Below are 27,007 nucleotides of genomic sequence, written 5' to 3' on the forward strand. Positions count from 1 at the left end.
AAATAACAGTGGACCAGACACCCCTGCCCTGAACGAGCTTTCAGTTTCCTGGAGGAGGCCAACAAGTAAAGCAGGTAGATATAGTACAGTGCGGTGTGGTGCTGTGACGGGGTATATGGTGGCCTTGATATGGAGGAACAGAAAGTGGGACTTAACCCTATGGTGTTGGGTCTGGGGAAGCCTGAGTGAGGGTGATATTTAAGCTGAATTCTAAATGATGAGTGAAAATTGGCTTCTAGTTAAAAAAGCAATTTCATTCTTTCTCTTCAGAGGATTCAGTCATCTTATTGTTGAATTTTTTCATCAACCAAAGTGGAGGAGAAAAGTCGTATTTTAAGGTATCTCTTACCTGAGAAGAGAGACCTGTGATTCTTCCATAGATGTATTTCATCATCCTTTTTACTGTGTGTTCAAAACGAATCACAACTGGGTAAACTAGATTCCTACCATCCTTTGTCAAAAGTGTGACTACACCCCAGATCTAAGTGAGTAAGTCGGGGCAGATGTGTCTGCAGTGAGAACATAATTGCCCTGATTTTACTGCAAGTTTTTAAAATCCCTCTTGGCCTAGTTACCCAGGAGAAGGAATATAAACTCAGCTTCTCTGCACACACAGAAGGATCAGAGCACAGACCAGGAAGCATAGGGGCCGGAAGGTATCACTGCAGCATCTTTCAGCCACGTTGACTCCATTTAATTCCCTCAAATCCTGCATTCATCAGTGTAATTGGATTATTTGCTTTGGAGTTATTCTAAGGTTGAGTATCCAGTTTGATTACATGGGGTTTGCTGAGAGACCGGATTTCCAGGAGTTGCGGAAGCAGATGTCTCTCAGGAAATTTTGAATCAAAACCAACCTCCCAGACTCCCCAATCCCACTAGTTAAAAGAAGACACACATAACTCAGATAACAGGATATAAAATGAAGATCTAAATGTTTATTAATTACAATAAAGATCTAAATGTTTACAAATTACAATAGAATGTAAAATCACAGAGTTCGCTATTTTTAAACAAATGTAGCCATTAAAAAACTTTAAACAAGAAAGTGATTTTTAAAAATTCAAAGTAAGAAATCTGGTGTAAGCAAAGATGACATTTTAAAGTATCATCAGTGAATTTTCACACAGACTTTCCATCACCATAATATTCACTTATATCTTCAATCTTACACAGCAACAAAGTCACAGTAAGGAAGACGGCAACGGCTTCTGAAGGGAAATCAAAGAAGCCTAGAGCGATTATGTTTTCAAAAGGATCTTGGGGAGTTGAAATAAGGCCTGCTTTTCCACGGGCTGACAACGTTTAACTGGGATGGGAACAGCAGCATCCCTTTCTCTGATTTTACCTTTGAACAGAATAAAAGGAACCCAGTGTAACATTCTCCCTCACAAAGAGATGCAGAACCCAAGCCTGACCCCCAAGAAATCCTATAATCAAAGTAAACATGAATCTCGCTCCTACAAATGCTGGTAATAGCATGTTACAGCGTCCAATAAAATGTCTTCCTCTTGCTAACCTTCCTCTGGATTTTTAACACAACCTTCCTGGATTGGAAAAATAGTTCCAATAGTCAGGAAATGACAACAAAGCTGCAACTGCTGGCTGTACGGCATTACTAAAAACTTAACAGCATTCCCTAATGAAAGAGAACACGGCTGGGAGTGCACAGGGCCCCATTATACAAGGCTCAGGGTTTATGTAAGGAAGCATAGGTTATCATAATGTAAGAGCCTGCAATGCCTAACTGGGTTTGTATAAAACGAGTCCTTTGACAGACAGCATCCCTAATTAACACAAACATCTCTTCCTGTCCACCTTGTCAACCTCCTCTGTAATCTTTTGCTGATTGCTACCTGCTGAAACATCTGAAAATGTATCACACATTGAAAGAAAAAACAAAGCCATAGAGGCTAGTGAAATTGTAAAACTGGCAAAACATGTAGATTTCATGGAGTCAGTGGAAACGATGTTAGAGAAATGTTTAAATCACAGGAAAGCCATGGTGAAATAGGTACCTGGCAGAGCAGGACCAGAAAACAACTGGGGAAAAAAAAAAAAAACCCAGCAAAAGAAAAAGAAAATTGACAAGGATGATGATAATACGTGCTTCAAAAAGAAAGACTTGAATGTCAAAAGACTAAGAGAAAACAGAGGAAGCACTCAAATGTTTTTTTTTTAAATGACCACATCTATATTATTCTAAAACTGTGTGAAATAAGCTATCAAATCATTTTCGTGAAAAATTATACCCAAAGCAACATGATTCATTTTTCATTCCATTCTAAGTTCTAGAATATGGTTGCCTTTACAATACATAGATGCATTTCTTGCAGATAAAGTCCTAATCGGACTATAAATTTTGACTATAAACTTGCACTCTCAGTTTTAAGTAGTGCCAACCTTCCTCAATAACAGCCTCCCTCTGTGTTACCAGCCTCTCGCTCAAATTTGATCCTCTAGGCCTCTGTGCAATGTTTCCTAACGACTCAGAGAATAAACCTCCAGCTAGCCCAAGGCCTTCTTCAACCTGGAGGCCTCATCCAAGTGTTCTGCGTCAAGAGGTCTTTTATCAGCCTGCCCTTTGGCTGAACTGTCCTTGAGTCTTAGGTCACTTTGAAGTCTTTGACCTTGACCTTGGACTCTTTAAACACTAAGGAAGAAAGAGATAATGCTAATTTCATATGCTGTCAGGGAGGAAAACTTTCTCTGCCCACTATCCCTTACTGACAGCACCTGGTTCAGGAGTGGGTCTGTTTCCTGGTCCCATGTGTGGCGTCTTCTTTTGTCCCTCTGGATTTCAGTGTGATGACTTCTCCCTTATAGGGTTCACGCTCCACGGGGGTAGGCGTGCAAGTCTGAAACAGAACATTTCATTTTTCTCTTGTGGCTTATTGACTTCTTGAATTCAAAGCTAAGTTCTGCTCCCTAAGTGAATTGTGAGACCAAAAATGAGCCTTGTGAATTTATCATGTGCCTCCCATGCCCTGCCCTTTCACAGAAATTCCCGGCGACCTTGAGTACCGGCATTACCCCACTCTTTCACTGGGGTTGATCTGCATCAGACAAAGGCCGAGGGAACACCTCCTAACAATCATTCCTTCCACCGCAACTTTCACTGGGGCCTCTGCCATATCCTCACACATTCTGTTCTATAACCACCTTACCGGCTTTTCCAACATTCTACCTTTTCTTGTAGTTTCAATTCTAGGTGTCTATATTCCCAGAGTGTTTTGTTGTACGTCTCCTAAGACTTTCAGCTTTTTGTTTCAGATTCTAGCAGTGTGTGTGTGTGTTTCCTCATTTTCCTGATAGTCCCCGCTTGTAGCAAGCCTTCCACAGAATCTCCCATCTGGGACTATACCCCTTTGGTGGCCAACTGTGTAGCAGAACCCTGGATTCAGCTAGAGCTAATTCAGTGCTTGAGCAGACTTTTGAAATCAGGACTTTCTAAACAAAGGGATTCATAAGAACTAAATCCTACTGTTTGTCAAGGTGGACACAAATTCACTGGCCAGTCAAGTAATTGTAAACCACAGTGATTAAGGGCACGGGCTCTGGAACCAGCTTGCCTGGGCATGTTACTTAAAACTGTGCTTCAGCTGTAAACTGGGGATTGTAATAGCTCCTAATTTATAGGGGGGCTGTGAGGATTAAATATATGTAAAGCATTTAGAATAATGCCTAGCATATAAAAGCTCTTAAAAAATAAATGTGAGTGTGTGTACGTTTGTGTACATCTGTCTTATTTTGACCACCAAAACTAACGTATTGTAGTGATCAACCGTGTGGGCTTTGGAGAAAGGTAGGTCTAAGTTTGAATTCTAGCTTTGCCATTTACTGGCTGTAGGAAACTGGCAAGTTAATAAGCTCCTCTGAGCCTACTCACTCATGTACGAAATGCAAGGAATAAAACCTACCTCACAGGCACATGAGATTTCCCAGATACAAAGCATTTCCTTCATTCACTCAGTAGATATTTACTGAGCACACACAAGCCCCAGATATTCTGCAGAGGATAGAGCAGAGAACAAGACAGAGACCGTGTCCCTACAGTGGAATTTGAAGCACACTGATCACTTAGTGACTAGGAAGACCCCTGCCCTCTGTGCACAAGTCCAAGCCTCTGTCCACTTTCTGTGTCTGGCTGGATGCTTTGCTGGACTTGCATCTTGGCTCGCTATCGACTCAGTCCTTTCCTTCACCCTGGATCCTGCCATCACCTTGAACGTCGACATGGGCTAATGAAGCACCAACTTCCCGTGGCTGCCACCCAGCCCCTGGACATTGTAGTTACCTGGAGCCAATCCACACCTGAAACTTTACATTAATTTAATACCCCACCCTCTGACCACATCCCCCGTTTCAGGTCTTTAGTCTCCATGTTTTTTCTTCTCCTGGTTTATTTTTCAAGCCCAACTATATGTAGGTACTTAAACCTAAGGTGACCATATAATTTATCATCCAAACTGGGACGCTTCTGAGAGTGTAAAGGGAAGGATGTTGGTGGGAAGGAGATCCCTAGTTGAGCTCCTCTCCTCTTTGTGTCAGTTATCCTGGCCAGAGCTCAGTTTCCCTCATCCTCTTTTGTTCTGCTTCACCACTGATCTGCTCCCAAGGTTGCACTTCAGGAAAAATTCAGGAATATTATATCCTGAATAAATATTTGCACTTTGCACTTTGTCTAAGAATCCCTTTCCGGCTGCTCAGTCACTGTACTAGCAATGCCACGAGGCCCCTCTTAGCCTGGCTGGTCACTCTGGTCACACTGACCGTCAAATGTCTCTGACCTGACTGGCCAGGTCTCACGTGCACACAGCCTTCCTCTTCATCTGCTGCTGAGGCTCGGGACGGGCAGGGACCAATTTCCCGCCAGGATGGCTGTGGGCTGTCAACCACCCCTGCCCACACCGCAACCTCAGACACAGACTGGCCCTCTCTGGGGAGGCTTCTGCTGCCCCACACTTCACAGTCTTCCCCTTTATAGACAAGTTGACAGGAATCAAAGACAATTTAAGTTCTGGTCTCAAGCCTTGCAGTACTTTCAACCTTTTAATCTTTTCTTATCCTTAGATGTGGTTACATAAGTTCTTTAACGCTAGACCCAGGTCTTGCCCATCTTTGTACTGTCTCTTGCCCCTGGCACTGTACTCTATATACATTTTAGAACCTCAACAGATGTTCACTGTGACGAAATGGAAAGGTGATGGCACTCATTCTGCAGAATGTTAAGCCTTCCCTGCATTATTCCAGAGTTCGGCTGGACATGTTTTCTAAGCAGACTTACGCTGCAGCTCTCAGGAAAAGTAGTCACGTGGCTTCTCTCTAGTGGCAAATGGAAAATCTCCATCTCAAGTGTGACGTGCCCAGCCCTGACATGGGCATCGGCATCTGGTATAACCAGTGCATAATGCTCAGAGGTTATCCTAGTGGTTGGGTCCAAAGTGGGCTTCTTTTCCAGGTATCCAGGGTGAGTACAGTGATGACAGGGACACCATCCTGAGTCTCCCAACTAAATACATACCTATTTCTTTTTTTTTTTACTTATTTATTTATTTTTGGCTACGTTGGGTCTTCGTTGCTGCGTGCGGGCTTCTCTAGCTGTGGCGAGCGGGGGCTGCTCTTCGTTCTGGTGCGCTGGCTTCTCACTGCGGTGGCTTCTCTTGTTGAGGAGCACGGGCTCTAGGTGCGCAGGCTTCAATAGTTGTGGCATGCGGGCTTCAGTAGTTGTGGCTCGTGGGCTCTAGAGTGCAGGCTCAGCAGTTGTGGCGCATGGGCTTAGTTGCTCCGCAGCACGTGGGATCGTCCCGGACCAGGGCTCGAAGCCGTGTCCCCTGCATTGGCAGGTGGATTCCTAACCACTGCGCCACCAGGGAAGTCCCTGCATACCTACTTCTTAGAGGACATTAATGCAGCATAAAGCTCACAGAAAGACCAGGATGAAGTATCAGAGGGTTACAGGTTGAACAAAGTAAGCAGGTCTCTTCTCTTCTTCGTGTTCTCTTAGTTTTCGTCTGATCTCACTGGTCAGCTTTCTCAGGCTCCTCTGCTGGCTCCTCCCCTCAGCCTCGGAAGGTTGGCAGCCCCAGAGCTCCTTCTCAAGTCCCCTTTCTTCTCTGTCTACAGTCTCTCTGGTGGCCTCAGACTTGTGTTTTTAAATAAATGTAGATGCCAGGATTCCTAAATTTTATGTCCAGCCCCAATGCCTCCCAATTTCCGGACTCCTTTATCCAAATGGCTAACGGACCTCTTCACAGGGAGGTGTAATTAGCATCTCAAACAGAACTAGAACTTAAGCACCACAAACTATAGTTGAAAGAGAAGTAGGATTAAAACTCTGAGCCCAGGGACTGCTGTCGTAGCTACACCTGTACCCCCGGCACCTGGGATATGGAATTGTATCTGGTGCTTAACAAACATTTGTTAAATAAAAGATTTCTTGACTGTAGAACTTTTTAGATGATATTGGGCAACAGAATCACCTGAGGGTAGTAGCATTATCTCAAATCACTTGAAAGCTTTTTTAAGGAGCACCTAAAAGAGACTAGGATCCTGAGCGCACACCTTCGGAAGACTGATCTGGGTGGTGACATTTTCTTGCCCCAGTACAGGCTGGCCAAAATTAGATGATCACACCCCACCAGCAGTTCTTCCCATCTTGATGGGTTTACAATCAGATAGAAAGGTTTGAGGGTAAAACGCTGTGAGAGGCTATCCTAAGTAATACGGGAAACATGGATGGCACCTCACCCAGCAGGGTGCTGGTGGTTTACTTAGGTAGATGGGAGTTCAATCTGAGTTCATAGTATTTAATGATGAGTGTCATTGTGATGAGTTCATAGACAAAAATGGGAATTATATCGCAATATGAAGTGCTATGAATAAATATTAATTGCAATCACTATACCCGCATGATTGCAGAAAGGTTTTTGGTTAGCTGATCAGGGAAAAGAGGAAGCTTAAAATTGATAGAAAATTTACCTGTATTGTCTGCAGAGAGTAAAATGCTAGGATGCTAGATTTTTCTGAGATTTTTAAGACCAGAGACAAGAATCCTGAACCCCAAGAAGTTATTAATACAATGTTGATCATGGAGGCTAAGATACTAAAATAGCGATAAAGACAACAGAACTTCCAAATACCAAACAGCAGACACTGACGTAACACCAAACGGTCCAAATGAGCAGCGACTCCCTGAGAATGAAATCCATGCCTGGCTGGTGAATTTACAGGTAGGTATTCAGTACCTGGTGAACTTCAAGGTTCTTAGAGGTCCTCACAGGACTGAGCTCTCCAGGGGACTATGAATCACTAGATTCAACAGAGGTGATCTATAACAATGAAAATTTGCATTTTGATGTTTTACAATCCACCAAATGTTTCCATTTAATCCCTGCGAGCTATTTCTCAAGAACAATGTGAGCACATAATTTGGTCATCAATAAGTATTTACTGGATGAACACTGAATGGTTAGATAAAACATGGAAAGACAGTACTTACAAAGTCCCTGTATACAGTGATGTACTGGTAAATGTTGACAACCCACCTTCCCCTTTTCTCACCACTCCTAAAGCCCTGATTTATAGCACTTGCCTATTCCTGTAGTGTAAATGCTCTCACCATGGCTGATTTCAAGCTACTGACATCACTGAATGAGGAGTCGGGAAGGGATACATACAAGTGTCTCTCATAAGCCAAAATGAGCTGGCTCCAACATATGTATCGCCTTTTGCAATTCCTAGCAATCAATCCGAGGAAATCAGAATTACATGGCAGCTGATGATATGAAAGTATTTTCTCTGGGCTACCACATTGAGAAAGACATTGATAAACTGTTATTTCGGAAATGGAGAACACCCATTTCAAGGACTAGATCAGCCATCCATTTAATTTTATCATACCTAAAAGGCAAATTATGCTTATGGTTGCAAAGGCACAAGCCAGTTTAAAAGCTTTGGTGCAGTATTCTGAAACCATGCATTACTCCATGAAGCTATCTATCCCTGCTTCTCCAGAAGATGCAATGTGACCCTAATTTTCCAAAATAGATTGGGTTGCTTATTACTGAAAACAGAGAAAAAGGGATGACTTGAAGAATGTCTGTGCTTCCAAATTTTGGTAAAAATTATTATACTCTAAACACACAAAAATTCTAGGAATAATCAACCATTTGAGTTTAAAAAGGTTTTGTTTTTGTTGTTTTTGGTAAAGAAGGAACAGTATGTAAGTTGATTTTCTTCTTTCAAAATGTACTTGAACACCCAGGCTGCTGTTATTGTGGCCCTCCACGTGCACAGTTGGGTGAATGCACGGATAGAGAGGGCCAACAGTACAAGGGACTTGAGCAGCTGTGGATTTTGGTATCTGCAGATACTGAGCACCTAACCCTATGGATACCGAGGGACCATGTACTGTTTTTCCTTCCTCTTATATTTTTCTTTCCTAAATCCCCCAACACTCTTCCTTAAGTGACTTTTTATACTGAATTGAAATATGTATTTTATTATGTAACATATATCAAATAAATTTTGATGTTTCATCTTCTGATTTAAATTTTTCCCCTTAAGGATCCCCTGTTTAAATATTAAAATAAAGTAACAATTCCCTGAAGCTGTCAAATTGCATTAAAATGTCATTTCTCTCCTTTGAAGTTCCTCACACTATGGTTAACAGTGAGAGCTGCACAGCAGGATGCCAAGTTTCAGTAAGCAATAAAATCGTGGGTAAGAATCAAGTTCACAGACAACCCCACTGGGAGGAGGCAAGAGGGAATCTTCTGTGTAAATTTATTTCAAGTCCTTTCTATGACCTCTGAAACTGTAGTCTTTGCTCCTTCCATTTGCAATTTGTTTATTTATCAAACGCCTACTACATAGGAAGTACTGGGAATAAAAAATAAGTTCCTCGAAGAACTAACGTTCTAGCCAGGAGACCAGCTGAGTTCTGGGGCTGACAAACACTGGCGTGTCTCTACAATCTGTGCTTTGGAGTCCAGAGTGGTAAGTGATTCATTTTCTTGGGAAGGATAACAGGATAGCAGGAGAAATGGTATGGGCCTTTCCTGCTTGCCTTCAAACTCTTATCCTCACTTACAAAGAAACTGAATGTTTCAAATGAAAACCAGAGTAAGAGCTCTAATTACCTCATGTGAATTTAAAATCTAGGATTCCTAACAACTTTTTTTCTTAACTTTAGCATAATATTTTTCTTCTATAAAATTATCTTTGCCTAATGGAGAGAAAAAAGGTCTGAAACATCTCCACACAGTCCCCAAACCTCATTTTATTCATTTTATTTGATACTTTTTCCACATCAACACTTTTTAAAATAATGCATTCCCCATGATTTGAGTTTCACAATCATTTTCTTCTCTTTTCTTGCTCTACAGAGGTCTCATGTACAGCGGGAATCAGAAAGGCCTTATCACACACCCTGGCTCTTACGTTTACTTACCGCTCAGCCCAGGGAAAGTTACTTAATCTTGCTGAGAGTCAGTTTTCTATTCTGTAAAATGGGGATAATATCTCCCACATGGCTTGCTGTGCAGGTTAGGTAAAATAATAAATATAAATTACACCAAATACACTGCCTGGCAGATAGTAAGTGCTCAGAACAATATATTACAATACAACTATTACTTACTGCTATTGTAAAAACAATAATGCACTAGAATACCTAAAAAGTTGGTATCAGAAGAAAATATTGAGAAACTAAAATAACTCACAAAATTGAGAGTGAACTCCTAAAAAATGATGTTGGCATTAATTTTGCCAGTAAAATACCCAACAACAATTTGAAAAGGAGAACTGATGAAGCCAGTCATTCAGTGATCTCGGCATATTTTCCCTACAAGAGGAAGACTGAGGCAAAGTCAGTCCTTTAAATACAGTCTGTCAGGGGTTCCCAGTTAGTCTAGTGTCCCTGCTGGTGGGCAACTGGTACTGACAGCCAGGAGCGGGCTCGTCCTGGACCCACTTCAAGCGTCACATGATCCATCACCCAGTTCTGTCAGTACTATCTCTTCTAAGTCAACGCTTATCTGTTTATCCCTTGGATTACTACTACAAGTGTCATGAATGAACTAGCTGTCATCAAGGCCTCTCATTTAGATTTTTCCCCCAAACCTAGAATAATTTATCTCCCATTAACTCATTTAACTCAATCTTTATGGTTTACATTATATGGTTTATTGCTTAAGTATATATATAGCTTTTGTAGTCAGATAACCGGAGTTTATGTTTTGGTCCTGCCATATACTAGCTGTGTGACATGACCAAGTTTCTTAATTTCCTGAAGCTTCAGTTTCCTAATATTTAAAGTGGGGGGGGGGGGCTTCCCTGGTGGCGCAGTGGTTAAGAATCCGCTTGCCAATGTAGGGAACACGGGTTCGAGCCCTGGTCTGGGAAGATCCCACACGTGCAGCAACGAAGACCCAATGCAGCCAAAAATAAATAAATAAATAAAGTGGGGAAAATAATACTCCCTCGCTCACAGGGCTGTTACAGTGACAGAGCCCCAGCATTGTGCCTTGCCTTCAGTAAAAGCTCAGTAAACGTTAGTATTGCTGTTATTTACCATGGGATGTTTAGAAATACATGGAAACCTTATAGTCTCTACCTACCTGTCACCCGTCAGTGTCAATATTCACAAATTAACTCCCAGCAAAATAAATTGCAACCTTAAATATTTTGACTGAAATACAGTATATAAAGAAATGTCATGAAGAACCTAGGGGTAAGACAGGAATAAAGACACAGACCTACTGGAGAACGGACTTGAGGATATGGGGAAGGGGAAGGGTGAGCTGTGACAAAGCGAGAGAGAGGCATACGTTACTAACAAACGTAAGGTAGATAGCTAGTGGGAAGGAGCCGCATAGCACAGGGATATCAGCTTTGTGACCACCTGGAGGGGTGAGAGGGAGGGAGACGCTAGAGGGAAGAGATATGGGAACATATGTATAACTGATTCACTTTGTTATAAAGCAGAAACTAACACACCATTGTAAAGCAATTAAACCCCAATAAAGATCTTAAAAATAAAAAAATAATTAAAAAAAGAATGGTAGCATCCTCAGAATTTAAAGCATTCTAGAGCACTTGTTTACTTAATCAAAGCTTTAGGAAGTGGTTAAAAAAAAAAAGGATGAATCTTATCTAACAAACTCTGAGAATCCACAAGCAAAAAATTTTCACAAGACTTTGGAGGAGAAATCAAAGAGACTACAAGACGCAAACGAAATGAATCGGAAAACAGCCAGAGAACTTTGGAAAAAGAGAAGTATATTTTAAAATGGAAAGAAGACACAGAAGCCTTAGAACTAACCCAAGGGTTACAAATTGTAAGGGCTACACGGCCAAGTTGGGAACATTAATGAGTGAAGCCTGTAGGTGAAAATCAGAAAGGCTGCCTCCGTGGGGCTTGGCCATCCAGCTCCGGCCTGCTCTTACCATGTGGGATTGAGGGCACACGGTGCCCCGCCTCACTCCAAACCCAGCAATTTAGATGGTTTTAGTCTGAAAATTCTGATATATTACTGTATGTAGTGAAGTGAATTTTTAAAACTGTTTAAAACACTGCATGAGCTAAACAAACACTGGAAAATCCAAGACATATTAAAAGAACAAACACCTCTTTTTTAACAACTGGATTATAACAAGGACTTGGAGGCCTTTATTATAAATTCAGTCATCAAAGGGGGAAAGCAAAGAGACTGAACCGATGTTTATTAACCTCCTACGAGTGCCTTACGTTTTAAAATCTCATTTGACTCTTGCAATCTGTTGGGGAGAAAACACCGTTGTCATTTTCCAGATGAGGAAACAGACCAAGGATGATAGAGAAACTTGCTCTTGGCCACACACCTAGGAAAAGGGAAGCCAAGGTAGAATTCATATTCACCTTGACCTCAAATTCCGCCATTGCTCTGGTGGTCATTAGAATACACCTTGCAGACCTTCAACTACAGGGAGCTTGATGTTTCAAGGGACAGTAGTTGAGTTTGAACTCCATCCTTTTGTTCGTCGGAGGACATGCCTCCCACTGCTGTTCTCAGCCAATGACAGCACGCCACGTGGCTAGATGCAGGCGATGGCTCAAGGGCTGCTTGTAGGCCTTGCTCAACCTTTCTTGGTCTGTATAGTAGTCTAGGATGTTTCCACCACTTGTTTTTCTCCCTCTCTCCTTCACTGGGGCCAGGCTTGAATTGCAGGCTGAGGGCTCTCCCAGCCTTTCCCGGGCTCCCACCTATTTTCTCTCCCAGGTGTTTAAAAAACTCACACCTTTATCCATCTGGGTGGCTGCTTCTCAGAGGACCCTGACTAACAGCAATTGTCAGAAGGCCCACAGGGGCCCTACACTTGCCTGGGAAAACCTGACTTGGTCCATTAGGAAACCCGATAGACACCAATCTTCAAAAGAAACTGCATCCACCCAATAACGACTTTTTTCTTTGAAAGATGTATTTGTTCATAACCTCTTCTAACACCCCGTGAATATGTTAACCAATTGTATGTGACAACATCCAGGAGCAAGTGACAATCCAGCCCATGTTAACAGCCCACTTAGCCCCAACTCACCTGGTCCTGCTGCTTGATCCGTTTGTAAATATATTCAGCAAATGGTTTACGAGGAATAAACTTCCCGTCTCCTGCTGTGACACTGAAAACTCCAGCTTCATACACCACTTTGCCTCTTGAAATAGTCACCAGGGGCACCCCGTGGCACACCATGCCCTCGAAGATGTTGAAGTTAACAGCCTGATGATGAGTTTTTGCCGAAATGGTCCTGATGTAAAAACAAAGATGTTCCCAATCATTACCAGCTCATCTGACAAATATGAAATATTAAAAGAATGACTTAGAAGAAAATTTAGCAACTCTATTAAGCCATAGCTTTATCACTGGAACAAGTGACTTTAAGAATAGAACATAGCATTAACATTTTATTGCAAAGTAATTACATTTTCTGAGAGAAAAACCCAGTAGGTCACTCTTTACGGGGATTAATGAGGACGGAGTGAGTGGAAGAAGGGCATTGTCTCTCGTGTTTATAATTTTAAGTTATTTTTATGTATATGTTTAAAGAACAAAATATTAATTGTAAAATATTTCAAATACAGATGAGTATGATGAACACTGACTCAATACCCCACTCTACAGAATTTTAACGTCTTGCAGACACAGTCGAGGTTTCCTCAATACCTCCCTGTACCTCAAATTCCATCCCTGTCCCTCCCTTCCCAGAGGCAATCGTTAATTGGTATTTATCGTATATGGCCTTTATTATGTTGAAGTAGGTTCCCTCTATGCCCACTTTCTGGAGAGTCTTTTTTATCATAAATAGGTACTGAATTTTGTCAAAAGCTTTTTCTGCATCTATTGAGATGATCATATGGTATTTATTCTTCAATTTGTTAATGTGGTGTATTACATTGACTGATTTGCATATATTGAAGAATCCTTGCATCCCTGGGATAAATCCCACTTGATCATGGTGTATGATCCTTTTAATGTGCTGTTGGATTCTGTTTGCTAGTATTTTGTTGAGGATTTTTGCATGTATATTCATCAGTGATATTGGTCTGTAATTTTCTTTTTTTGTAGTATCTTTGTCTGGTTTTGGTATCAGGGTGACGGTGGTCTTGTAGAATGAGTTTGGGAGTGTTCTTTCCTCTGCAATTTTTTGGAAGAGTTTGAGAAGGATGGGTGTTAGCTCTTCTCTAAATGTTTGATAGAATTCACCTGTGAAGTCATCTGGTCCTGGACTTTTGTTTGTTGGAAGATTTTTAATCAGTTTCAATTTCGTTACTTGTGATTGGTCTGTTCATATTTTCTATTTCTTCCTGGTTCAGTCTTGGAAGGTTATACCTTTCTAAGAATTTGTCCATTTCTTCCAGGTTGTCCATTCTATTGGCATAGAGTTGCTTGTAGTAGTCTCTTATGACGCTTATCCCACTACCGGGCATATACCCAGAGAAAACCATAATTCAAAAAGACACATGCACCCCAATGTTCATTGCAGCACTATTTACAATAGCCAGGTCATGGAAGCGACCTAAATGCCCACTGACAGACGATAAAGAAGATGTGTTACATATATACAATGGAATATTACTCAGCCATAAAAAGGAATGAAATTGGGTCATTTGTAGAGACCCTAGAGACTGTTATACAGAGTGAAGTAAGTCAGAAAGAGAAAAACAAATATCACATACTAACGCATATATGTGGAATCTAGAAAAATGGTACAGGTGAACCGGTTTGCGAGGCAGAAATAGAGACACAGGTGCAGAGAACAAATGTATGGACACCAAGGGGAGAAAGTGGGGGTGGGAGGGGTGGTGGTGGTGGGATGAATTGGGAGATTGGGATTGACATATATACACTAATATGTATAATAACTAATAAGAACCTGCTGTATAAAAAAATAAATAAAACTTTAAAAAATTCAACATAGAAAAAACTATACCTTGAAAAGGAAAATTATATCTTGAATTTCTTTCCCTTGTCTGCGGCAAAACTGGAAATTTGAGAACAATAAAAATAACAAAATATGTTGAATATAATCTCAGCACATTTTGTCATGCATCTGCGTGTTCCTCAGCATTCTCAGCATTTTATTAATACTTTTCAATCTCACACAATACGACTAATGACTTCTAAGCTGGATATCTGGAAATACTGGGTGTCCGCCTTTCCCTAAATCACATTAAATGGAAAAGGAAAAAGAAAATCTGGCAGCAGTGGATCATACAAGCATAATCTGAAGTTTCTACAAGTGCTTGCTCTCAGGAATGGATTAAGGAAAAGTGCTTTGCTAAAAATCCCAAGGCTAGGTCAAAGGAATAGCAGCTAAAAGCTCCCCTGCAACCCTAATCTGGAGGGGCGGAGCTGGGAGACTCACAGTGCCACCTCCAGTAGAAATGAACGACACGGCGCTGACCTGGTCCTGGGTTCCAGAATCCTGTACCCAATTACCTGTTTGGTTTCCACTCCTTAACACATCCAAACAGAATTCTTGATCTTCCATGATGACTCCAGCCCACACACTGGAGTTTGCTCCTCCCTTGAGTTTCTCATCTCAGTAAATGACACCCCCAGCCACCTTTCCTCACGCCTCAAACCATCATCAAGCCTGTTGGTTCTACCTCCAAAAAAAAAATAAATCCCAAACCTGCCCATTTCTCTCCCCCTCCAACGCTCCCACCGAGTCCACGCCACCATCATCTCTCATCTGGCCAACCCCCAACACTTCTTACTGGCCTCCATGTTTCCATTCTTACCCCCCTACACTCCTTACCACCCCCGCACAAAGATGCTCAAATCTTATTTTAAAAATGAACATCAGATCAGGTCACTTTTCTGCTTGAAACCCTCCAGTCTGTTCCCCAAGACACAAATAACTGTAGAAAAGCCCAGATAATAATAATCATGAAAAAGAATCTGCTCCCAATGAGAAATATCAGCATGGAAAAGAAAAAGAAGATGTTCCTGTATGTCAGGTGGATACTTTATGACATTCTACTTCATCTTTATAACACCTCTTCAAGGTAGAGAGTATTGTCTACACTTGACAAGTAAATAAATTGAGATTTAGAAAGGTTAAATAACTTGTCAAAGGACCTATGACTACTTTGATGAAACGGGAATCTTTTCATACTTTTTAAGTTAACATACAATGAAATTTACATTTTTAGTGTTAGTTCTATGAATGTTGACACCTGGATAGATTTGTTATCCTCACAACATTCAGGACACAAACAGTTCCATCGCCCCCCAAAACTCATACCATCCCTGTGTAGTCGCAACCTCCCCCCACACGTAACTCCTGGAGATCCTTGATCTGTTCTCTATCTCTTGAGCTGTCTCTTTTCAAGAATGTCATGTAAATGGAATCACAGAGTATGTAACCTTCTGAAGCTGACTTCTTTCATTTGGCATAACTATTTTGAGATTTATCCAAGTTGTTGTGTGGATCAATAGTTCATTCCTTTTTAATTGCTGAGTAATATTCCAACGTATGAATACCCCACAGAGTGTTTATCCATTCACCTACTGAAGGACATTTGGGTTGTTTCCAGTTTTTGATGATTATGAATACAGATATTATAAAGATTCATGTACACGTTAGGTGTGAACGCTTTTCTTAGTGTAAGTTCCCATGAGTGGCATCACTGGGTCCTATGGCCAGTGCATGCTGCACAAAAAGAGCTTCCAGTATCCTTAGGAACCAACTTACTGGTAGAGAGAAACATTTAAAAGGTTAATGAATAGGAGGTAGATACAAATACAACAACAATAATTTCAAACACTAAGGAGGAGGGAAAAGTACTGATCAAATAGTAAGTCATGTCATTAAAGTAAGAAAATGAAGAAAATGGGGTAAAGGGTTACTAGGTATAGAATGAGTTATGATAAGTTATGAGTTAGTGATGAAAGATACAAACTTAAAGAAAATAAATCTAGGAAACAACATAGAGGAGATTTAGTCCTTCAGGCTAGAGTGTCATTTTATGACCATCACAATCTCTCTGTGATACTTCCATAGTCTGGGCTACTGCTTTCCTGCATATCACAGTTACACTGACGGCAGAAGCTCTTGGGCTTACACTGTACAATGTTATATAAGCATGTCTGGACAGATGTATTAGTAAGGTTGCCATACAGAGAAAAGTAAAATGCATAATAATTCATGATGAAATGGTTATATACAAGAATGGGAGGCAAAAAAGGGAAAACCCTAAGACATAAAACTTTATTTTTCCAAGCCGGAAGTTAAGAGTTACAGATGCTGTTAGGAAAATAATCTAACAGAAGAAATAAGTTCTATATACAAAAATTGCCATTACGATATCTAAACTATTGAAAAACTGAAGCATAACAATTTTCCAATGATTACTCAATGGAATATTGGGCTTCTGTGAAAGACTAGAAATAAGAATACACTGGGGAAGCAAAGAAAATGATAATTATATAATTTAAATGGAAAAAAAGTTACAGAAAGCATGGGAAAATACATATGCATGTGGACAAATGCAAAAGGAAATATACAAATTAAAGTGCTTGTGCGGCCTAGGAAAAAACAGACAAATATGAAAACAAAAGATCTGTGACAACAAAATATCAAATCAGATTTCTCTGCCGCAGCCAAAACAAAGGTCATTTTTTTGGCTTTCTCAGCGTTGGGGTTAGCAAGAGAAAGAAGGCAATTAGGCGACATCTAAGTGATTCTCTATAATAAGGCATTATGTCAATGAGGTCAAATTAACACAAAATGTAAATTCTTGGCATTATCACCAGCAGCAAAAAGAATGTGCTTCCACTTTCACATTGGAAGGTGTCTGACAGGGTGTCATTCCTCACCCAACTTTTTCCTTCCAGCCAGAGCTGCAAGTCTCCAGTTATTTAGGAACTTCCACACTTCTGAGTCTTCCTTCTCCCTGGGTGCCCTTCTCACTGCTCAGATCTGTCCCCTCCCTGACCCAAGACTCTGCTCAAAAATCCTGGTCCCATGTCAATCATATCTCAATTAAGCTGGAAAAGAAAAGAAGAGAAGAAAATAGAAAAGAAAGGAAACAAAACAGGTCACATGACTGGGCCCCAGCTGCAAAGGGGCCTGGGAAGGCATGTTCTGGCGGGGCGGGGCGGGGCGGGGAGGGGAGGGGAGGGAAGGGAAGGACCAGCTTCTGGTTCCTAGAAGCTGACCCTGACAACCCATGGCAAAACCTTGCATTTTCCTCTGTTGTAGCATTATCTGAATCAATTGTAATGATCTCTTGATAATTACAGTGTTTTGGAAAAAATAGAACACTGACTTAACATGGAATGTAAACATCCAATCCTAAAGTTCTGTTGTGTACTTAGCATTTCTGGTGAACTGTACAAGCTCATTAGTAATAAATAAATAAATAAATAAAGGAACATTGTTATGATTATCATTCTTAGTTGTATCTTATCCAGTTAGATGAAACATTTGTTTATTGATACCTAAAAATACTTAGCAATACCAATATTATCAACACGATGAAGTCCGCAGCTAAGTACTATTACACCATGTCCTGGATGGTAATGCTGAAATAGAGCTGTGTAAGAGTTTGCCCAAGGTTCATACAGCTTGATATTGAAGGAACCTCTGAGAGGTTGGAATCACTGCCACTTTTTGAGCATACTGGTATATCTGTAACCCTGTCATAAGATTTAAAAAATTGTGGTACATTTTCAATATTTGCTTTCAACAAAAAATAGAATGTAATATCATCATAAGTTTTATAAAATTATTACAAAATGTATTTAAAATTTTTTTAATTAATTAATTAATTTATGGCTGTCTTGGGTCTTCGATTCTGTGTGAGGGCTTATCCCTAGTTGTGGCAAGCGGGGGCCACTCTTCATCGCGGTGCTCGGGCCTCTCACTATTGTGGCCTCTCTTGTTGCAGAGCACAGGCTCCAGACACGCAGGCTCAGTAATTGTGGCTCACGGGCCCAGTTGCTCTGCGGCATGTGGGATCTTCCCATACCAGGGCTCGAACCCGTGTCCCCTGCATTGGCAGGCAGACTCCCAACCACTGGGCCACCAGGGAAGCCCACAAAATGTATTTAAAATGTATTCATTACTAGTGTGGTATGGGAGACATGGTCCATTAGTGGAATGAACACAAGTTCAAAGTCACACAATTGCCTTTCTAAGGATACCTGTTGTTCCTTTGAACATGCTTCCTCCAAGGCAGAGGCCTTCTGTTCTAAGGCAGAAGCCAGAACATGCTTTCCCAGGCCCCTTTGCAGCTGGGGCCCAGTCATGTGACCTGGCCTCCTCCAAAATGGTGCCCCAGCACCATACTTTGCATGGCAGGCTGGTGACTCAGGAAGCAGGCGCTGCAGGATCCATGTTGGTGAAGGGAGAGATGGTTCAATCCTATTTCTCAGGCCAGTTGTGACAGGGGTTTAGCACTAGGTCCAAGCCCTGCTTCAGTGAAGCGATTCATGGCAACTGAGCCCAGGGGCCACACTGGGGCTCTCCACTGTCCTATGGTAGGCCTGGGGCATTGGTCCTGGCTACACAGCCTCTCAGCCTGGTCTTCTGGTCCTCCTGGAGATTCTCTGAGCCACCCAGTTCTTTTAATACATTCTTCTTTTGTTTAACCACCTAGCGTAGATTTCTCTTGGTTGCAGCTAAGAACCCGGCCTGATCCATCTTTTTCTTTCAACCATCCTAGAAGAAAGCAGGAACACACGTCTGGGCTCTAACTAAAAGGGATTCAGTCAATGGGCTAACATGTTATCGTCCTAAGGTTCAGCAACACTGTGAGATAAACTGGAGCAGGTGACATGGAGCTTTGCAGTGCATTTCAGCCACACACGTGATCCTATTCCGAGAAATGCAATGTAGCAAGCACTGTAGTTCCATCCCCTGGCATATATTCTCCCTTCCTCTGGTTTCAGCATTCCCCCAGTTTTTCTTTAAGAAACATCTCTCTGGGCTTCCCTGGTGGCGCAGTGGTTGAGAGTCCACCTGCTGATGCAGGGGACACGGGTTCGTGCCCCGGTCCGGGAAGATCCCACATGCTGTGGAGCGGCTGGACCCGTGAGCCATGGCCGCTGAGCCTGCGCGTCCGGAGCCTGTGCTCCGCAACGGGAGAGGCCGCAACAGTGAGAGGCCCATGTACCGCAAAAAAAAAAAAAGAAACATCTCTCCCCCATTGGAGATATCTGGCAAGATGGTCAGGCATGGCGCCCTGTTCTTCCCTAGCCAAGAGAGGGGGAACTGCATTGTTTCCCAAGAATTGAATCTTTGGTAGAATGACAAAAAAAATTTTTTTTGAAGTGATTGGAGGGTGCATCCCTGAACACAGAGCAATTCCTGCTGCAGGCTGTCCAGGGCTGCCTTGGACTCTGTTCTTTCAAAGCCTGGAGCACTGACTATTCTTTTGGTCTGTGAATACCCCATGGCCTTCCCACAGAGTGTATTTTTGCTCATCTGCGTGTAAGTTAGTTACAATGGTTTGCAACCAAAGACCTGACTGATAAAGCCCTTGTCCTTTGGAGAGTAACTCCTGTAATGAAGAGCCCATGGATGTCTCTGAGGCACAGTTCAAAAGGTTTGTGACTCAAAAAGAAACCAGAAACTATTTTCCACCAAATCTGTCCACAGAACAGATGCAAATGTGGGGCGGTGCTCTGATTCCACTCATAAGTAAAACCAAAGAGCTGTGAAATTCATCATCAAATATTTTTCAAATTTAACAATATGATAGTCAGCTCAGGAGAGTAGAGAAATACCTTCTAATTACTGATTGGATGGCTAGGCTGTTGGCCCATCCTGGTGGTAACAGGAAGGATAGGAATGATTAAAGCCTTCCCATCTGATAAGTGAAGCTGGGGTTCCTGGGCCATTAACTCTGCATTAGCAGATTCTCCGTGGTCGCCCTGCCCCAAGGGAAAAGCTGCTCTTTGTCAAACTCGCTTTGAGCCTGTATCAAACGGGCACATCTCTCTGCAGAGGGGTGTCAAGGTTGTCTTACTGAGTCCCAATTATACACATCTCCAAGGCTCAAGCCGACAGGAAAGCAGAAGCCTTGAAGATAACATTAAGCTATTTTTCAACTTTGTCTATAACTTTGATACCACTCACATCACAGCGGCAGAAAAACATTCTGTCCCTTTGCAAATAGCTTCCTATCAAAGAGCTGCGTGCTCCTATAGATGAGAAAATCACTGAAGCAAAAAAGCCTGCGGGAGACCGCCCGTGTGCATTCAAAGAGAACACTGGGGAAAGGAGGAGAATTTCTTAAAACAATGTGGGTCTTCCTGAACCCAGAGAAATGACTTGTTTAGGTATTTTGTTATATTTCCTCCAACTCAGCCACTCTGTCCATGGCATGAATGGGTCCTTACCAGGTTGCCATGAGAACCAAAAAAAAAAAAAAGTTTGAAAGAATCATTATCAGGTCTATTAGTGGCTTCTTTAAAAATATACCTCATCTCTCTACATGTGTTATATGACATCTTGTATATTCAACATGAAGGAATAGTAACCATTTAAAGCTTCCCAATAGCACCGTGCAACAGACAAGGATGATGAGACACAAAAAGGTGAATAACTCACCCCATGTTACACAGCTAGTAAGTTCATGCAGCCCAGGTGAGATAAAAGGTTGGGCTCTTAACCACTAGATAGTGTTGCCCCTTGAAAGCTCTATGAGAAGCTACTGCGAAAGCATGCAGTCAGTGAAAACATTCTTCATCCACCAGAAAACAAATGGGAAGCAGCGCGTTCCTTACTTCCTAGTGTTTCTTAGTCTGTTTTCTGTTTGGCGGCAAGGGATTTAGGATGCTATTAAAAATTCCTTAAACTGAAATTGGTCGTACTCCACGTGATCATGATGGAAAATATTTTTTTGACGTGTGTTCCAACTGTCTATTTCAGACTAGTTCTTCTGTGAATTTCTTGGACGTGACAAGTTATATAAATGGGGAGCAAAGCAACCACATCTCTGGAAACGCTAAGCGGTGCTACTTCAAGTACATTCTCATTATTAAGCAAAGCTGCTGCTCACTGCACCCATCAATCTTCCATCCTCTATGCAGACTTCTGCACCGCCTCCCACAGAAGAGAAAATGGGAATTGCTTCAGCCACATTATTAAATCTAAATCGGACAATAACTTGGAACTCTATCGGTGCTACATGGACGACACAACAATACAGATTCACAATAATGCTGCCCAAACATTGGCTTAAAGAAATAAACTGATGAGGCAAGCCGGCTATTTTGTCCTTGGAGTTATGTCATCCAGGTCATGGATGGTGGTGCAGACCATGGTTAGATAAACTGGATTTAGATTCTAGAAAGTTGACCTTGGAAGCAGGTCCCACATCTTTCACCCCTTGTGCCCTGCACAGCACTGAGCAAATAGAAGGCATTTTAGATACGTATTTATCTAAAAATAAGTTATTAGCAAATTTTGACATTACTACTTAACATAAATATTTCATGTTCTATATACTAGTTTTCAGAAAGTGGGGAATTAAAAATAATTTAGTGTCTTGAAGGAAGAGGAGCTGAGGGCTTCCCTGGTGGCACAGAGTTTGAGAGTCCGCCTGCCGATGCAGGGGACATGGGTTCTTGCCCTGGTCCGGGAAGATCCCACATGCCGCAGAGCGGCTGGGCCCGTGAGCCATGGCCGCTGAGCCTGCGCGTTCGGAGCCTGTGCTCCGCAACGGGAGAGGCCACAGCAGTGAGAGGCCCGCGTACCACACACAAAAAAATGAGGAGCTGAATGTGAATCAGCAAAAGCTAGCATGATACTAGGATGTATGTCTTATGAATATTAAACAGGTAAGTGCTTATAGGTGAGGTATGATTATTAGCTTTTGGAAGGTGAGGCTGTTGGCCTAACATATTGGTAAGAGTTAGAAATAACTTTCTGAAAAAAAAAATAGAAATAACTTTCTGGGGTGGGGTGTGGACTTGGTCTTGTAATTACATTGTCCTGGGAGGCTGCCTTGCCCTTGGCAAGATGACATTGTTTGACAGACTATCTAGGGGCACAACTTGGGCAGAAAAAGATGTGGGTTTTCTACACAGGAATACACTGGGTAAAATTCACACAATATCCTTCTTGGAAACCAGAGTCGGCCAGGTATTTACGATTATGTTCAGCTCTAATACCATATTTTAGGAAGAAAGAAGACTTCCTGGAATATAAAGGGAAGTCAGTAGGGTTCTCAATAAAGGGATGGAAAAGAGAACGCTGGATAACAGAAATGTCTGGGGCACTTCTAAACTTTACTCTTTTTTTTTGAAAGGAAAAGGATGACCTATTTTCCCTCCATCCCCGCTGAGGAAAATAAAAAGGTAGTAAGCAGAAACGCTGGCAGGTGAAATGTAGTTTGACACTGGAAAATAACTTCGTGACAGCTGGGAGTGAGGTGTGTTAGTGAAGAACGAGAGCAAAGTCTGTGGCCAGGAAAGAGATCCGTGGACACAGGCGGCCAATGAACTGTGTGAAATCCACCAGGATGGGCTACAGCACCTCCTCAAAAGTCAGAGAGAATTTCTGGCTCTGCAATCCTAAGAACAGAGCCCTGGCCTCCAGCATTCCCGAGAAAGTGATGAGGCAAACAGAACATCACATGATTCTATTTCCAAGTCACTTCAATTAGGGGCCCAGCAAGTTCCAGGTGTGGTCAATGTCCATTACACTATATTCTAGGTTCTTCCATGTGCACTGCCTCACCTAATCTCTCAAGAACTCATTATCTCCATTTAACAGACGAGGAAATAGAGACAGAGGGGTTGAGTAAATTGTCCGAGTTACACAGGAAGTACGCGGTTGGGAGGAAATAAACACAGGCGGGCTGAACCCCCATTCCACCCTCCTTCACCATGCTCCACCATCCGTGAGCACCCCCTGCTCCAACGATGAAAGCACTACATTCTTCACTCATTAAAAAGGTTACCAGAACACTTGGAATTGTAATAGTGAGTATCTGCTTTCCATCTGGGCAAGAAGTCTGGTGACACCTAATCATCTATTTCCATCCTGGTGCACTGCAGCATTTCATCGACCCTCGGAAAACAGAGCATTTTGGAGGCTCTGCCAGAGTTAGCACAGCCCCAAAGTCCCAATTAGCGATACGGTTGTCTAGTTCAAACTTGACCGGACCCAAAAGGCAGCTGCTTCGAGGAAGCACTGTCGGGTCACAGAGGCAGGCGCCGGGGTTAAACGGGGTCACTGCAACATCACCTCTGTCTGCCTTGAGTGGGCATGAGGCTCAGAATCCAAGGTGCTGATGCGGAAATGCAGCCGGTGAAACTGACTTTGCTACCCCACCGAGCCAGCCTCAGGGCAACTCGTCTGTAATGAAGCACGGAAAGGGAGCGACACCCAAGGAGGGCCTGACAAGCTACCTGCCACTGCAGAGAGACGTGCAGAAACCCGCTGACTTGAGCAACCTGGGGTAGTAACCGCCAACGTTCATGCGGTGCTTACGGCCCTGGGCACTGTGGCAGAGAATCCACGTGTATTAATGCTCTACATACAGCCTGTGACATGGGCATTATAATCAGGCCCATTTGACAGATGAGCAAATGGAAGCAAGCCAAGGTTCAGTAACTTGCCCCAGGTTACACTGTCAGTGAGTGGAGAGGCCAGATTACAAACTCCAGAGACCACATGTTAACCTCTGTGCGGTAGGTATGCCTTCCTTCCCTGCCTTTTCGGGCAGCTGTAACTTTGCAGTGTTTAAGAGGTTAGACACAAGTCAACCAGGCCTGCTCTGAAGCCCAGCTCTGCCCTTTGCAGCTGTGTGATTTGAAGCAAATGAGTAACCTCTCTGTACCCATCAGTGTCTTCACCTTAAAGCAGACAACCACACCACCAAACGTAAAATAGATAGCTAGTGGGAAGCAGCCGCATAGCACAGGGAGATCAGCTCGGTGCTTTGTGACCGCCTGGAGGGGTGGGATAGGGAGGGTGGGAGGGAGGGAGACGCAAGAGGGAAGAGATATGGGGACATATGTATATGTACAGCTGATTCACTTTGTTATAAAGCAGAAACTAACACACCATTGTAAAGCAATTATACTCCAATAAAGATGTAAAAAAACAAACAGACAACCACATTGATAATGACATCTAGGCCTCAGAGGGGGGAAGTGAAGCAGCGACCAATTTGCAGCTCAGATTATCTGTGGGCTCATCTGGTGTGAGAAGCCACTGGGGCTGAGCCTGCTTCTCCTTCCTCTGGATCCTCCATCAGCGGCTCGGACCCCTGCGCCCAGTGTGTGTTTGGCCCCATGACCAAAGTTTGACATCCACGCCACACCAGCAAGGGCAGAGGCAACAAGAACAGGCACTGGTGTCACTCCGTCCTCCCTGTGGGGCCCAGCTTGTGCCTGTGGTTCCACCTTGTCTCTGCACTTCCCGCTTGACCTCCATCTTCCCCTCCCGATGGCCTAACCACTGGACTTCAAGCTCCAGCATCAGATGCAAAGACAGCTGCCTTGCAAACACTGATCAACCAGCTCCTACAGTTGTGAAAGGTCAAATCATATACACATACATGTATGTGTACATCTATGTATATATACATGTGCACATATATCTACACACACACATATGTATATATGCATGGGTGCATGTGTGTATACATCTGTATCTGTATCTATATCTGTATCTCCAGGTGGTTCCACTTCTCTGAACCCTGATATATCCTGGATGGGTTGCTTCTGGGATTGTTTCTTGCAGGCATCTATCTCTCTTTCCTTGCCTCTTGCTTTGACATTTTCACTTGCTTTTCTTACATTTGCTAATAGCACCTCAGTGGCTAAGAGCCATGGCCAAGCCATCTATGATGAACATGACAATAATAATATTCAGTTGCAGCCTCTATTTCCTGCTTGCTTATTTGCCAAACCCTATGCTAACATCTTTTCACACATTATTTTATTTAATCCTTACAATCCAATGCAAGCAGGGCTTTTTAAATACCTATTTTATAAATGAAGAAATTGAGGCTCAGGGAAGCTGAGTAACTCACCTAAGATCATAAATAAGAGTCTATGTGCCTCAAAAACAAAGCACTTAACCACCATGTATTGCCTCCCACTGTAAGTGATCCATCCAGAACACAAGTCTGGAGCAAAATGCACATTTATATGAAATTTTACCCCATCTTCTTTTAGAAACACTGAAGCACCTTAAAAGGAAAACATAATGTAAGGTAGGTTAATTAGTGATAAAAACAGAGCGGAGAAACTCTAGAAAAGAAGTTGGTACCAGGCACCTGTGGGTAGTTGAATTTAAGTCTATACAGGAGATTAAACTCATCAGCATAAATTTCTATGCAAAACCTTTCCCGCAAAATAGGCAACCAAAGAATGAATCAATTTTAAGGCATACTGTCATGTTTTCTTTTAGACTTTGTGTACAATTTATTCTCATAATTGCCAGAAACCACAAGTGAGGCATGGAAAGACTAGGAGGCTTGTCATATATTTAGGAATTAGAAATGATTTTATATAAAAATAGAACAACTTGGGTCTTCTATCATACTGCTGAATGCCATGCTTGGGTCACTAAACTCTTCTTGTCTCTGGTTTATCACTTAAATAAATGAGGTAGAATTACTAATTAGGCTTACAATGTTACCATAAAGAAAGTTAGGTTCTAAGAAATGAGTTTCCTAAGTCCAGAATGATAAGAACACTTTCACAGCTCTGAGCTACCAGCCATACACAACTCTATTTGCTTCCAGCTTGAGGCAAAAAAGCAAATGAAATGAAGTCAACTTGGTGGAACATTGTAGAAAATCTCTATCCATCTATGTGTTTATCTCATATTCCATTCATTTAATATTGATCACTACTCCATGCCACACACTGTTCTAGGCACTGGGGATGCAGCAGTGAATAAAACAGACAAAAATCCCGACGGGAACTGAGCTCACGCTCTAGTCAAGCCTATTTCTGAATTTGCAAGGACCTCTTTGTTATAAACATGACTCTAACATACGAACAAGGTCAATTTTTCAATAATAACAACATGCATATAGGTCCTTACAGTTTATGCAAAACACTTTCATGTAACTATAGCATTTATTTCTCAAAAGAACCTGGGGAGTTTGCAAGAAATAAGACAGACCCCTTGAAATGAAGAGACAAATAGTAACACATTACCAAATGAAAAATGAACAAAGGGCATGAACAGATATTTCTTCATAAGGAAAAAAACCCAATGACTAATAAACATGGAAAAATATTCAACTTCCTTAGTGCTCAAATATATGCGATTTGTAGCTGAAAGGTAAAAATTTTTACCTGCGAAAGTAACAAAACTCAAAGGGAAAAAAAAAAGAGATTGTACCCAGAGTTGGTGAGGAACCATGAGGATGTAACCACATATGCAGAGAACCCTTAAATGCATATACCCTTTGATATAGTAATTCTGCTCTTAGTAACTCATCCAATAGAAATAATAAAAAATTTGGATTTAAAATAGCAAAAG

General features: G+C 42.1%; 1 protein-coding gene across 1 annotated transcript in view; it reads right to left on the bottom strand.

Moving 5' to 3' along the window:
• Positions 1 to 1,049: 1,049 nt before the first annotated feature.
• The window catches only part of DPYS (dihydropyrimidinase), an 88,417-nt gene continuing 62,459 nt past the window's right edge, over positions 1,050 to 27,007 (bottom strand). The window contains exons 8-10 of the mRNA XM_065894998.1: positions 12,580 to 12,787; positions 2,728 to 2,858; positions 1,050 to 1,348 (exon numbers count right to left, since the gene is read on the bottom strand). Coding sequence (XP_065751070.1) covers positions 2,742 to 2,858; positions 12,580 to 12,787 — 325 coding nt within the window. The 3' untranslated portion in view covers positions 1,050 to 1,348; positions 2,728 to 2,741. The remainder of the gene's footprint in view (positions 1,349 to 2,727; positions 2,859 to 12,579; positions 12,788 to 27,007) is intronic.

This window comes from Phocoena phocoena, chromosome 17 (genome assembly GCF_963924675.1).
Source record: "Phocoena phocoena chromosome 17, mPhoPho1.1, whole genome shotgun sequence".
In the NCBI taxonomy this organism is placed as follows: domain Eukaryota; kingdom Metazoa; phylum Chordata; class Mammalia; order Artiodactyla; family Phocoenidae; genus Phocoena; species Phocoena phocoena.